This window comes from Erigeron canadensis, chromosome 3, assembly GCF_010389155.1.
Source record: "Erigeron canadensis isolate Cc75 chromosome 3, C_canadensis_v1, whole genome shotgun sequence".
Lineage (NCBI taxonomy): Eukaryota > Viridiplantae > Streptophyta > Magnoliopsida > Asterales > Asteraceae > Erigeron > Erigeron canadensis.
In genome coordinates, this window is record NC_057763.1 from 38,711,243 (window position 1) to 38,727,236 (window position 15,994).

A 15,994-nucleotide genomic window follows, 5' to 3' on the forward strand; every position below is an offset into this window, starting at 1 on the left:
TTCTGCACAACATCATCGGGACGCCTTACCGGAGATACAGGACGAGGAGACACATTTCCGTCTCCGGTATGATCTGACAAAGCATCTAGCGGGTCTAAACTTACCACACCTCCAGCCGAACGATGATGACGAGTAGTCGTATTTCTATTATTTATGTTATATCTTTTAAGTATTTCTAGTATGTTTTTTTTATTTGTTTTAATTCCAAGAATTATTATGTATTGTTTATGTATTTGAATATTTTTAGTTTAATGAAATTTAATGTTTAAATAAACTAAAAATTGTAGAATGAGTGGTGAGTGAGTGGTCGGATGCCAATGAAATTTGAATGAGTGGTGAGTGAGTGGTGGAGTTGAGATGACATGCTGTGATTGGTTAGAAGTGAGTGGTGAGAAAAATGATGAAAGGTGAGTTGCCAACCCTCTTAGTATACCTTTATGAACCGATGGAAATTGCTTGATTATTACGAGTAGCTTTTAGTTGCATGGTAAGAATCAAATAACATTAAAATTAGGCAAGCCTATTACAGAGGTCCGATCGTCTAGCCGATGGAAACTATTACATACCATATATACTAATTTACTTTTATTAATATTATTATTTTAGTTTAAAGAAAATAAAAATATTAGAAAGATTAATTTTTTTGATTAACTTTTTTCCCCATATAACGATCAATTATATATTTACAAGATTTAGTTATATACATGTTTCCTAACCTAATTTAAGTGTGTACTTACCATAAATACATATAAGCCAATTATAATAGTTACGTAGTAAATTATTAATAACTTGGTAATGAAACCGGGTATTAATTAAGATTAGGAAAGTATTCTCCTATAAACGAAAGACGTATATAGATACGATGGATGAATTGCAAAAAGATCGATACATTGTCAATCCTAGCTAATCTATCGATATCCCTAAATAATACGGAGTAATACGTAAATAAATAAATACCAACCAAAGTACTATATATACGATCGAAAGTTATTAGGAGATTTCGCTCCATATCGATCGATCGACCGATAATATATGGCAATAAAAAGAGCAGCTGCAGATGAAATACGTACCGAAAAGAAGAAGATGAAGAAGGCTGCTGATGATCAAGATCATAACCTCGATGATAATCTTAATGACGTGATAGAAAACGAGATCTTACCAAGACTTCCAGCCAGGTCCATATGTCGTTTCAAGTTTGTTTCCAAACACTGGAAATCCTATCTATCAACACGTATGTTTGGAAAGATGCACCGCCTGTTTAACAACAACAAGAGCTATAAACTTCTCTTACTTGACAAGCCCCGCTGCGAAGCCCTGATCATCAACCACCACCACGGTCCATCACTTCCTGTTGGTTTTCATCTGCTGGAAGAAGCTGATCCTAGATTTGATTTGGTCATAGCAACCTTGGATGGATTGGTGTGCGTATCCTCCATGAAAACCGTCAGCAGTCTAGCTTTATGGAACCCGTTGACCCGTGCCTACTACAAGTTGCCGCCTCTACTCCCTGCAAAACGTAATTTACCCTATGACCCTAGTATCGACGTCATTGGTTTTTATTCCGACTCCTCCAATGACTATAAGCTTCTATATTTGGTTTTTATTGGGGCTGCCTACTACCAGGCTTATGTTTATTCCCTAAGATTGAATTCATGGAAAAGGATTGAATTTGTCATTGGAAAACGAGAGTGTTACAATTGGTCGCAGGCCACCTTCTGTGACCACAGTCTTTACTTTTGGGTAAGACGCGAGCATAGAGACAGGGATGGATTTTATTATCATGAATGCATCATTTGTTTTGATGTGAACACGGAAGCCTCCAGGATAATACAAGTTCCACCTGTTCCAAGTGGTGCAATAGCTAATTATTCGTGTTTGGTGGCTATCGAAGGATGCATTCACCTGTGTGCAGCCTATTATATCACAGGTGCAGTAAAAATGGGAAAGATGTGGAAGTTGATCAATAATAATAATGGTGATTCGTGGGTGGAGGTGGCGTTTTTCCCAGGCGGTGCCGCTCCATCAGTCCCGGTTCTGCCCAACGTATGCATAACTAGGAATGCCCGGGATGGTTGGCTTGCGATTAAGGAGGGCGACAACAACTCTTTTGAAATAATGAATAATAATATGGAGGAATTCACCTTAACACAACATTCGCTTTCTTAATACTCGCCGTGGTCGTCCATTACATATAGCCGAATTATATATGAGGAGACCCTTGTGTCCCCCGATCCTCCTGTCCGCCGTGGTCGTCACCCCATTCACTTAATTACGATGAACGTTATAGAAAACGCATGACGTACCAATTAGCCATCCGTCAGATTATCGCATGAATTTGATAAATTAGGTGTACCTTTAGAAAATGGGAGACAAGAATTGAGTCATAATTGGCCTATTCTATTTCTTCAAATCATCATCACCCTGCAAAAACATACTGCGGATGAATAAATTAAACCATGCATATTGAAGAAATTAGAAACTTATAACGTGTGCTATCCCTACTTGGAAAATTAATATATATAGGTGCACTACCAACAAGAACTTTTGTCGGGGTCTTTGGATGAGAGCAAACAGGAGAACCCTGATAAGTGCGGCAAAATGAACCATAATTCCCCAAAATTCCTCGTGCAAATTTTAACATTTTTTAGCTCTATTAGTTTTGTCTAATTAATGATCCATTAACTTACCCAAATTTTCAGCTAAAACTCCATCTTTTTATAATCTGATGGACGAGTAGTCTCAATATATATATTAAAAGGAATCAAAATCATAACATATGTTAGATGATGATTAACATATGTTGGGTTCAAATCTTTAACATAAACCAACGTTGTTTTTGTTTCATCTAACAAAAAAAATATATATCTCATATTCTACCTAAATTAAAGAAGAAACATAAATGTCAACAATATTATCAATTATTACCAAATCAATAATCAAAATAGAAACTAAAACAATTATTATTCCTCAAAAATCTGATTACCAAAGTGATGCCCTAAAACTACATTTTAGTCCTTATACACAGTATACTATGTTTGTGAAAAACAATATGCGGCATTTTGACCACTACCCATTTAATTAATTAAATATATGTTTTACATTTTATGGATGTATCTTTTTTTCTTTTTCATTTTATATTATGAGTTATTTTTATTTTTGAAAAAGCAACAATGTTAGATCAAGTGGTTAATATCTTTGCCTCTGGAAACAGAGGTCATGAGTTCTATCCTCAATTCTTGCAACGTTTGAAGTCCTTTTCTATCTTTAGATAGAACTTGGAAGCAGCCTCTCTACACTGTCATGTAGGGGTAAGACTGTTTATATCTTAACCTCCCCCATACACCGTCGAGGTATTGAGACCTAAAACCCGTGGAAAACCGCATTAGGCGTTACTTACTAGTTATTTTTTATTTTTAAACTTTATAATGGGTTTTTTATAAGATTCTAAAATTATTTGTAGTCACAGAAATAAAATGTAAATTAATTTTATGTGAATATTTTTACTACTCATATCTTGTAAAAAAAGACGAACCTTTTTTCTATATATAGAATATATATAGTTGTTTATCAAAAAAAAAAATCAATAAAACTTTTGTTTTTGTTGAAATTATTACAAGTTATATAGTCACGAGACACTGAATGTATTAGAAAAATTGAAAGTATTTAACTAATATTGACTAATTAATGTTTTTACATCAAACTTGTTGTATCATTTTCGGTGATGGGAAACATTAAACTTTTTTTGAATTTTGTTTTATGTAATATTTTATACATTTAATAAAAGCTAATTAAACTCTTGTAGCTTAATGTTATAAGCTCTGACCAGAACTAAATATATATTTTCATTCATTTGTTTAACCTTTTTACGTTTCCATGTTGTTAGAACTAGATCCTACTCCGGGTCAATCTTACCTCTACAGATCAAAATCATATATAAGATCAAATCGAGCTTTACTAAAGTAATTGAACTCAAACAAATACAAGGAGAAATATTATCACCCATATTTTGAATATTGTTTGTGTGTGTATTATATTTATGGGATAAATACCTGAGAACTTCGCTTGAGAACTTCATGTCACGATTCAACAGCGGGAAGTCTAACATACATTGTCTTAACCGGGTCCGCGTTAGAGAGCTCTCTCGAAGTAGAAATGCTTATTTCAAATACCCGATGGGGAAAACCCCCTACTAATCCGCCCGAAGGCACGACGATCAATAGGGTAAACCATGCCCTCTCAGACTTGAACCTGGGTACACCCAAGCCAAAGCCTTTATAGAAAGATTTCCTATATACTTTCCAAGTCTTGAACCCAAGACCTCCTTCTTATAAGACAGGTGCTCAACCATTTGAGCTAACTAAGAAGTAAAACTTCTTATGCTAACAATATGTTTGTTTGATCAAATCTAAAATTATCAAAATGAAAATAAAATTAGGTTTGTACGTTTAAACCAGTGAGCATGGACAAGTGTCATACGTGTCCGTTCGACTTTTTTTGGAGCTCTACCATAGTAGGCTATAGATCAAGACAAACTACTAGCCTAATTAATACAATAGCCTAATTACTGGGTCAACCTTGGGTCAAGTGTTGAGGTGTTTAATTCCATGACTTTGATATCTTAGGAATGGATTCATTATAGAGACAAGAATAGTGGAACAAGTTGGCCGAGATGATTGGCTGCAGAATCCACTCCAACATGGCTAGCTTGGCTTCTGGGTTAGGCACTTTTGGGAAGCATTGGAGAATGTTGCTGAATTCTTTTTGTGTGTCACTTAATAATTAGTTGGGTTGGTGTATGTTACATGAGTTGCTTCACCGCCCCGAGTCTTGTTTTGGGGTTGCATTAAAATCATCACGAAGTGAAAACCGATGGCTTGATCGCTACTAGTGGGTTCTTTTTTGTGTCTTATGTAACCGTAATTGGCACGGGTTTCTCTTTCCAACCCTTTTACAACAACTGAAGATGGGTGGTATCTAGAGTGCGTTGCTTGTTATTTCTCTAGCACTGTAACATATATTTGAATTTACCGGTAGCGACTTGCTAGTTAGTTTTTGATATGATAAATATTTTTTTGCCGTTCAAAAAAAGGGCTAACTGACCAATGTATGTATCAAAAATAACTCATGCAAATCTTTTGAATTACAATGTGAGCTGATCTCACTTGATAGTTACTTTGACAAAATTCAGGTTTCAGTCTATGGCACTAGTGATATTGAGATCATTTGACATAGCTTAAGAACAAAGTAGATTTGTCTTTTTCTTTAAATAAATTTTTTTTTTTTTTAATATGTGCCCATTGTTTTTCTTTTGATAGGCCATGTCCGCCGGAGCACTAAAATGATGTGGGTTTGCAGGAGTAATGATATGTGAATATATAGTTTGACGAGTCTAAAAACATGCCAAAAAAAACTGAATTATACTCGTTCTCTCTTAATAAGTAAACATCTTTGCAAATCTACCAAACTTGTTACAGTAACATAATGAGCAGAAGAGACTCGAGAGCTTTATAACTGACTCCTGTACCCCCATGATTGAAATCGAGATAGTTAACATCACCAAAGTTAAAAAATTACTCCGTATAAAGTTAGTTTTTCGGCATTTATTAGAGGATCGCTCTCACTTTCATTAGTCTTTAAAACCATTTAAAAAATTATAATAGTTGGCTTGCGCCTTACGATTCAATGACATCATAGTTTGTACGCAATGTGGATTGTAATGTACCTGAGAAAGTTGTGTTGATGCTTCAGTATCCTTTGGTTGTGTATCGCGAGTACAGAAAATTGTGTGAAAAAAGTGCCACTTAATGGTATTAGTAACTCACTAAATGGCATTTTATTAATTTGTAGTGACTAGTGGGGTTCGGTTCCATGTTACGAGCCTTCAATAAACGTAATCTAATATCAAAAGTGAAAAGAAGTTTTCCTTGAGTGAATTTCCATCAGCATGTATGGCCTTTGTGAATTTCACAGAATTTGATCATTAAGATGACCGCTACGATTTCCAGTAATTCAGATAGCATAGAGGTGAACAAACTTTGATAAAGGTGGCAAAATGATCAGGTCAGGAAGGGCAAGACAGTGTCTTAGTAGAGGATACACCAGGTCGGGCAGACACAGAACACTGATGCCCATTATCTTGGCTTCCTAACATATAAATAGCACAACGAAGATGATATTAAAACGCGATATTCTTTCTTTTAGAACAGCTTAGGTGATTAAATGTAATCCATCACCTCTCTTTATCTCAAACATTATCAGAGCATGTCCATTTCGAAGGGAGAAGAACATCGTCAGGTAACCTTCTCCATTTGGAGCAACTATCACACTGACCCCATTGTTCTTGTGACCTACACAGCACATTGGAGTATTGGACAAAACAAAGGAAATTAAATGACAATATACATTTTCATATAATAAGCATACAGCACAGAAGCTAAAGTTTTGGAATTTTACGACTATGCTGCTTTTCTATCATTTAACAAATACAAATCACACAGACACCTGATCCAAACTGCTTGTATACACATAGATATGATTGACTGTTTTATAAGAGACGAGGGACAAGCTGACGATAATTTGGACAAAAGTATTTTGTTAATAGGGACAAAAGAATTTCTAAATGGTCTTAGAAGTTAAAACTACAGCCGTGTACCCAATCAACCAATGCTTGACTCAAAGAAAATATCATAGGGACCCCATGATGACAATACAAAATTAAAAAGATCTGAAGACAGGTTAAGCTATGATACATGAAAGAAGATAACATGACCACGCATGTTTCATATCATATAAAACACTTTAAAACCCTGATAATTAACTTGGAGAGCTAAAAGAAGTTAACCCTCGTATCAAAAGAAAATACCTCGAGTATTATATGATAGAAGACATTAATTATACTCCGTATTAAACTTACCCAGATGCTTGCATTGTGAATATGGTCTTTTTGCCAAAAACTTGGTGCTCCTGGATGAACAAAGAATGAAATTTAAATAACTAAATAAAATATTGCAGCCATCGCAAAAAGATGCAACATATTTAGATGGATCGTTTCTTAAGCTTACATCATATTCTTCAAATTCGCAATTTTCGATCTTGGAGATAGTTGGGTTAGAAGTAGGGGACAGGCGGAGCAACTCATGTGCTTCTTCCCACGTGACCTTCAGCTCCATGGAATCTTCATTATGCATCAGCAACCTCTTGTTTTTAGATCCTATATTCAAGGCTTATTCTTTCTTGGATCAATGGTTTTTGATTCCCATTAGTCAAAGCTTCATTCTGTACAGGTTTCTGCAAACCATTTGTACTATGGAAGTTGTTCCGCTGTTGACAAGTCCTCTTCACTATCATGAAACCAAGGTGAGTAAATAAAAGTCCAAGAGTAGTGTAAAGATTAATTAACTAAGCATACACTCAACCATTTTCGCTTAGTTTTTAGAGTTATAATCTGTCTAAATGTATTATGTTTAGAGCTCGCATTACTTTATGACCTGGATTATAAAGTTTGACTGACTTTGTTTGCTGGCTTCAGACTGAGGAGCGGTAGAGCAGGGAAGAAGGGTTCTTCATCATTGACCTCTTTCACCATAGGAATAAGACCGCTTAGCCAGATATTCACCAAAAACCAAGCCTGTATATTGGCCATAGAATAAAAGTTCAGCTTACAAGATTGCAGAATGATGATATTATTACACAGTGTTCTTTTGTTCAGACATTTCAATCACTAGTTCTGTCAAAAACGATTATAAGAAATCCTGTCTCATAATGAACTAAAGAATAAGATGATTCAGGAAGTTACGTGCTTCTATGCATACTTTGGACAACTTTAAACCATTCGACTCATTTACCCTTTAGAGATCAACAAATTGCAAGAATGTCCCTCAAAGTAAGCAACTACAAAAGATCGTAAATGGTAAACACTAAACAGTACTACTAAGATCTGAAAATAACCTGATACAGTATAGTTCTAATAAGTCCACCTTGGATAAGATATATTCAATTCATACTGATATTATAGCCATTTACATAAAAATAGATATTATGTAGACATAATGAATTGTATATCTTTATACAGTCAAGTCAGTTATGCACTTATGCCTCAAGTATAATGCAGCATCATACTACGAAGATGATACCCTGTAATGGTTTTAAATCCTGAGTTCCCCTAGCTCTTATGCATGTTATATATGATATTCCTCCCAAATCGAGGCCGAACATGAAGATACTTTGAAACAACACATACACAGTGAATAGGTTGGAATGTAAAACATAACAAGGCTTTATGAGTGTTCAAGTAGAGCAGACGTTAAGATCCTAGAGATTTCAAGAATATTGGATTTACATTACCTTGTCACAGTTACTTGCATTCCCTCCAACCAGGTTCATTCAGATGGAATCTTTCACATTAGTTCACATGATCATGGGATGTTTGCGGTCCACATACAGTATTTAAGCAATTTAATAGTTGCAAACAAGATCATAATTATGCCTAAATGCACAAAAATTAGCAAAATCATCATCATGCTAAGATGTGCAACAAACAAATAGCATGGACAAATGCTTGAAACAAGCATGTTTGACAAAACCGTCAAGCATCGTCATATACTAAACTTTAAGGAAATTCAAATGTGTTCTAGTACTAAACTTTTAAAGGGCAGAAGAGTCAAGCCGATTTGAGGAGGCTGAATAAGTCATTTACAATTTCTTTGAGAATATCTATGCTGCTGATAAAGGGAACTTATAGAATCATAATGCAACAGTTCAGTTAGGTGGTTTTCTCTAGTTAGTTAGGTTCATGGTCATTCACTATAATATACTGTGCTTCGAAATATCGTTATTGCATACCACCCATTCTCGCTTTTTTATATCCTTTATCAAGTTAAATACGAACAACATGAAAAAAATAATATTAACCATTATCTGCCTACTAATCAACACTCATCACTCATGTTGTTGGATTTTAATGGTCCATTAATCTCCAAAGACTTTCATTGTAACAACAATACATCATAAAAGAATATGCATATGACCCATTAACACACACACACATACACACACACTCTGATTTTCTGTTAGTATGGTCAAAATACATAATATTGCACATGCCTGAAACAGAGACAAACCTAGGATTGCATTACGTATATACATCTAATTCTACTTTACGTCAACTCCTAAATACTATATTCCTACCCAATGTAGAAATTTCATAATTTCCATGGTAATATGATCCTTCCGGTTTTCAGAACTTACACAAACCTACAGCTGGGGGAGCTAATACAAAGATGTAATTTTATAACTACTTATGGCCGAACATGAACACCTGGTGCATATTAAACACAAAAACATTATAACAATCTATTACCTCAATTTCTATTGAAGCAATCATGAGATGAATTTGTAATGGTTGAATTGTAATCCATCACCTCTCTTTATTCCAAACATTATCAGAACATGTCCATTTCGAAGGGAGAAGAACATCGGCAGGCAACGTCCTCCATTTGAAGCAACTATCACAGTGACCCCATTGTCCTTATGACCTGCAGCACATTGGACAATGCAAAAAAACTATATTGAATGGCTATGGACTTTTTTATATAATAAGCATACAACACAGAAGCCTAACAACAGGAAAAGTTTACAAAGTACATTTGTATGTGTAACACACCTTTTCCAGATTGGTCAAAATCAATATAAAGCGCTGTGCAGAGTGCAGACTAAAGCAAAAAAGATACGATTACTCTAGGCTTATATTAGAAAAAAATTATCATACATAAGAATACCTGTGCAGCACCAACCGACCGATTCAGGCAGCATCAGTTGCACTAATAAACATTCTATAGCATCAAAACATTTGTAAAGAACGTTCAGTGGCCTGCTAGAACTATGAATTTGGATTATATCACATGAAGGTGAAAATACAAGACATGTATTCAACTTGCATAAGGATACCTGTGTCTCCAACTTGCAGTTGCATATATTCTGTATACAAGGAGCGACACCCTCTAATGCATACAAACGGCTGTTATTCTTGGGCCAAAAGCGGAACTAAAATGTCCACTCTTTCCCCTTCAATATCCTGTGTTCTTATTGGCAAAACTGCATAGTGATTAAAACTGCGTAAATGTTTGATAAGTATAAGATTGGATAAGTGAACAAGATAGAAAAGGGACTTTAAATGTATAGATCGGTATTTGATCTCGAGCATTTACTTTTAAACTAAATACAGAGCATGTATCTCGAGTATATATATGTCTAATACATATCTCGAGTATATATCTAATATATATATATAGATCGAGCGTATATCTTTATTTGTATAGACTATATATATAGATCGAGCACACATTGTAGATCGAGCATGTATATCTCATGCCTCTTTTATAGGGCCTTTCCGATCTCCGGTATATATTTTGCAAGTCGAGTCCTCTTTTTAAAAAACTAAATACATATATATATGTATATATATATTTCGAGTATTATATTAGGGGTCTCCAATTCGTGTGTCTCGAGCCTCTGATCAATTCTTTGTTTACTGCTATTACCCAGTATGTGTTTAAACTTGTGGATATCTAACACATGTTCAAATCCCCCCAGTTTACATATAACAAGAAATAAACTTTTGTATGTAAACTCATCTTTATTACTTTTCTTTCTTCTGGCAGGAAATTGCTCCTTGAAGATAGCATTAAGGTTGTGGTGATATTGAGGATTTTGGATTTCTACTTTTGAGGTATGCATTCTGCGTTTTTACACATACTGTATATTTAGATGTGTAATTTCCTCAATATTTGTTATGTATCTCATTTGAGTTCTGCCTTTTATTCAGAAAAAAGTAGGTAGCTTTTCATCCATAACTTTTACCTTATGTAAAAATTGCTTGAGTAACTATTAAGAAACCACTTTTGTAAATTTAGTGGTGTACTTTATATGAGCTCAGGATAGTATGAAATAGATGGGTCTCTTTTATTTGCCTAAAGATGATTGCATTCCCATATAATGTAAGTTGATTTTGCTAGGATCATAATATTCCAGTAGCATTGTAGATTCTCTTTTACTTACATATACCTCTTTTACTCATATATATATATATATATGTATATATATAAGTATAAGTATATATGAGTGACGCATTCTGTAGATGAGTTCTTGGTCTTTTATGATGCCAACTTGTAGTTTATTTCAGCCATACATATATGTAATATGTATATATTGTATATATATGGTTTACTCATGAATTTATTGTATATTTGCACATTACATATGCCATGAGACCTTATTTAGGATTGCTCCTTTTTGTCTGGTAGCCCTTTTGGACTTGTTTTCTAAAGATTTAGACTTTCACTGTGTCAGAGGATAGTAATAATCATGAAATGGATAGCCAAGGAATAAATGATCATGAGGTAGTTTACGGGGATGATTTAGATGATGAGAGATTTTCTCAACCTAGGGTAGATGAGGCACCTTCCCGCCTTAGTGCTTTTTATTTGAAAAAACTGATTTCTTCTCATCCCTACTTATCCAAATACAATCCCGTTTTACCCACCAAGGATCAAAGAGCCCATCGCCCTCCTCCTGGCAAGGTTGCCCTTTACCGGGCTTATTTCACCTCTTCTAATGTTAGGTTTTCATTGACAGAGTTTTATCTCAAGGTTCTAGCTTATTATCAGATAGGTGTTGCTCAGATGCAACCAGTTGGTGCTGGTAAAATATTGACCTTTGAGATGATTCTCTTTTTTTGCAAGTAGTTTTTTTTATACATTAAGTTTTATGCGTACATGCATTCTCTTTTTTTGCAAGTAGTTTTTTTTATACATGACAATTTATTGTTAATTCTCTCGTTGTTAGAGAACTAGCATAAAATTATAATTTGATTGTTGCCTAAAATTTAGTCATTTCTTTTGAAAAGTCATTTAAAAGGATTTTCCTAAAACCTTTTCTTTTAAATTAATTAGTGAAAGATTGGATCATTTAACTTAATGTAAATGTTAAAAGAAGTTCTTTTCTTTTTTAAAGTTATACGAGAGAAAGGTACTTGCACGTTGCGGCGATGATGATGGAAGTAATAGGGGGTTGGTGATGTAATGACGGTGGCGGTGATGAGGTGATCTACGTGACGGAAAAAAATGAATTGTTGAGATTTGAAGAGAGAGAAATGATATTATAGTTATTAGATATAGAATAGATAGGATTGACATTTTGGGAAAGTAAATGTTGAAATTTAAAATTTTAGACATAAGCTATTTGTTTTATAGTATAGTATAAATATAGATATGCGATCATACATATAATATGATACTAATATAGCATTTAGTAATCATTTTATTATATATTTTTTAATCTTTTATATATTTCAGTCTTTAGCGGATTATGAATTATGAGTACTAAAAAATAACATATATTAATTACTTACTATAACGTTACGTTACCTGTTATCATCATATTATCGTGTAATGAACGACTAGTTAATATATAAAATACGAGAGGTCAAATTTATTTTTGAATTCCTTTCAAATTGTGAGTCTCCCAATTTTACATACCTAGTTCCGTCCCAATGTATATTCACAAAAAAAATTCTTTTGAATTAGTTGGACTAGTAAGAGGAGGTTTATCTACTACTTAACATCCACCATATACCGTTGAGTTATTGGGGCTTAAAACCCGCAGAAAGCGGTACTGAACCGTTCCTTTCCTTTTTCTTTAGTAAGATGAGGTTTTGACTACTAATTCGACATATGAACAATAGCAAAAGAGAAGAGCTTTAAAACATTCCATAAATGGAAACTTTAATATTATAGGGAAATATGAAGTGTGTGGCAGGCAAGAGTCTAAATCATAGAGATGGAAAATCGTGAGGACGGTCATATGATAGATGTGAAATTTGATATCTGTAGGTAACTGTTACATACATTTTTATTCAGCTTATACTTTATTTTATCTTAATTTTATTTATTTCTAAATATTTAGGTATGTATATAATCGTAAGGTAAACCCCTTTCTTTATGGGAGTACCCCATATGGCACTACCAGTATTATTTTGTGGTTCACCTTTGTCCACCTACTATTCCATGTAACTTTTAGTTCTGCTTTATATACTGGAGTTTTAGGATTTGGTAATTTTATTTATGCATATAAGCTTATTAATTAGTTACTCGAAGTTAAAAGTAACCTATCACCCTCATAAGTTATTAGTACAATATATATATATATATACCAACAACAATATTCAATTCTATGAAAATGAGATGCAAAAATGAGCATTGAAGTTATACTTTACTTGAACATATTAATTATTAGCATATTAGTTGTAACGTTTAGTAACCAATAGGTCGTATGTTCAAAAAAGTTGCTAATAAACTTGCACTATAGTTCTTAAGGTGATTCAAAAGCTACATAACCATCTTGCTGCTTTCAAAAAGGTGTAGGTAATTGACGACACAGACCAGTTCTCACGCCTTACACCGAGAAGAAAAGTAAGCTGTGACAAAAACATGAACGAAAGCTAGTAGTCAAAACATTAGATATATCGATGTAAGTATGTGACAAAGTAGATCGAAGATTTGTAAGTACAATTATGAGTAAACTACAAGCTAGAATGCATCACTTCACTTAAGGTGCTAAAGAAACATATATAATGTTGGCTTCCACTTTTCTTATAACTATGTACTCTCGGAAATGGAGAGGTGTTAGTATAGCTAAAGTTTAGGAATAATATTTTAAAGAATATGAAATTGATAATGAAAAGAAAAAAAAAGTGGTATAAGTTAAAGTTGGACCGTAGGCCCAATTTAAGTATATAGAGGCCCATCGATGAACTTGTTTGGACTAAACCCAAGTGAATAGTAATGATCTAACGAAACGAATATTTATTAATATCCAGTTTAGTTGGCGGTCCGGCAGAAAACATCATACACCTTCTCCTCAAATTAATATAAAATAGATTGCACCAATGTAAGGCATAATACTTTGTAAAGTTTAATCGTCACTTCGTCAGAGTGTAAGGCCAGGTATGTCATTTGATTTGTCTTTTGCAATAAAAAAAAAATGTTTTGACCCTGATTTTTTTATTTTTATTTTTATCTAGGTGTTATGCAATATTTAGGTAATTACAGTAAAAATAAAACTGAAGCCTCATATCAGACAAACATATGAGAAAATCAATATACAGTAAATAAAATAAGTAAAGTTGTACAAACAGATGTTTACGCTCTGGACATGGCTCGATCTTAATAGAAGATTTGTATCCAGTTTGATTATCATGGTATTTGTCTCCGTTTTGACCCCAGTAGATAGCAATGCCGCCAGCATTAGTACCCACTGCTAGTAAAAGCATCATTGAAGAGAATATTATTAATGCTAATTGGTTTGTGTTTTCAGCTGTGCTATTAAAAATTGATTGTGTGTACAAGTGTTTGAGAAGTTGGATTTATTTATATAGCTAAGGGAGTTGTCTTTATTGGCATGACTTCTGATTTGGAGGGAAAAAATACCTTGGAGGGCACTCTGTTGAATCGTTTGCTGGAAGAACGGGATTGATTCAAACTGTTGGAAAGCTATTTATGTCTCTTACTCAGGTTTGTCCTCTGTTTTGTCTGCTTCTTGTTATAAACGATGATCTTTGCAACTAGTTTTCAAATATAGGATGATCCCTGTACTTTTACATCTTATTTCAGTAAAACCCGAAAATAGGTAATGATAGCATGAGACTCGCCCTTTAAAAAGAATTAAGTCTTGACAAAAATGGGTATGGTTTAGTGGGTCAACAATGAGTCCCAAAATATCCCGTTGGAGCTATTTGTTAGAATTCCAAATGAGTTTAAAAGGTTAGAATCTATTGTATACATAAATAATCATAAAAATACTTATGTATGTGTTATTAAAGAGTGCAAATAACAAAATTGACGTTTTTCGATCGGCTCTTACCGTGTAAAGGCAAGAAACCCTCAAAAATAGTAAATGTTAAAGATTAGTAAGTAAGACCGGATCTGGTCTTAAAGAAATGGTTTTTTGCGATTTTAAAGTGGCTATAACTTTTTATATATAGTGTTTCCGTAAATTCCTAAAATAGGTAATGATGGCATGAGATTAGGACTTTAATAGCCATATAACTTACTTAATACGGGTGTGTTTTAGTGAGTCGGATCCGAGTCCCAAATCATCCTGTTAGAGCTGTTTGTTGGAGTTCCAAATGTGCAAATTAAAAATTGTTTATGTTATTCATAAGAATCACATGTAATTATAAGAATACCTATGTCTATGTTATTCAATTGTGCAAATTAAAAATTGTCATTTTCGGGTCGGATAGTGCAAAAATAGACGTTAGAATTAGTAAGTAAGACCAAATATGGTCTTAGAGAAATGAACCTTTTGCGATTGTTAAGTGGCTATAATTTTTTGTGTATATTATTTCGGTAAAATCTAACAATAGGTAATGATAGCATGTGATTAGGTCTTTCAAAAGATATAAGACTTACTTAAAACGAGTGTGTTTTAGTGGGTAAAATCTGAGTCCCAAAGCAACTCGTTGGAGTTCCAAATGAGTTTAAAAGGTCAAAATCTATTGTATACGTATGTATAGATAAACATACTTATATCTATGTTCATAAAGAATCCAAATAACAAAATTGCCATTTTTCGATCGGGTTTTACCGTGTAAAGGCAACAAACCCACAAAAATAAGAAAAAGTTTTAATTAGTAAGTAAGACCAGATCAGTCTTAAAAATTTGCATTTTTTTGCGGTTTTGAAGTGGCTATAACTTCTTGTGTATATTGTTTCGGTAAAATATAAAAATAGGTTCCAGATCTGGTCTTAAACATTTGCAATTTTTTCCGGTTTTGAAGTGGCTATAACTTCTTGTGTATATTGTTTCAGTAAAATCTAAAAATAGATAATGTTAGCATGTGATTAGGCCTTTCAAAAGAAATAAAACTCACTTAAATCGGGTGTGTTTCAGTGGGTCAAATACGAGTCCCAAAGCATCCCCTCAGAGCTTTTTGCTA

At 33.7% G+C, this 15,994-nt stretch overlaps 2 protein-coding genes across 4 annotated transcripts; one reads left to right on the forward strand and one right to left on the reverse strand.

The window, feature by feature from the left end:
- The first annotated feature begins 1,032 nt into the window (after positions 1-1,032).
- Positions 1,033-2,166, forward strand: LOC122592096 (putative F-box protein At2g02030). The gene has a single exon (XM_043764301.1). The coding sequence runs from the start codon at positions 1,033-1,035 to the stop codon at positions 2,164-2,166; it is 1,134 nt and encodes a 377-aa protein (XP_043620236.1).
- A 3,714-nt stretch (positions 2,167-5,880) lies between these two features.
- LOC122593769 lies at positions 5,881-10,284 on the reverse strand. 3 transcript variants are annotated; one of them, XR_006322868.1, is made up of 8 exons: positions 9,946-10,284; positions 9,777-9,830; positions 9,359-9,533; positions 7,480-7,627; positions 7,062-7,340; positions 6,914-6,963; positions 6,234-6,347; positions 5,881-6,144 (listed from the first exon to the last, which is right to left on the reverse strand). XR_006322868.1 is itself a non-coding variant. In XM_043766214.1 (4 exons), the coding sequence occupies exons 1-4, from the start codon at positions 7,136-7,138 to the stop codon at positions 6,062-6,064; spliced, it is 324 nt and encodes a 107-aa protein (XP_043622149.1). In that variant the 5' UTR covers positions 7,139-7,449; the 3' UTR covers positions 5,881-6,061. The 3 variants fall into 3 exon arrangements, 1 of the variants encoding a protein (XP_043622149.1); XR_006322869.1 differs by having other exon boundaries at positions 7,062-7,335; positions 7,488-7,627; positions 9,946-10,283; XM_043766214.1 differs by lacking the exons at positions 7,480-7,627; positions 9,359-9,533; positions 9,777-9,830; positions 9,946-10,284 and having other exon boundaries at positions 7,062-7,449.
- Positions 10,285-15,994: the final 5,710 nt, after the last annotated feature.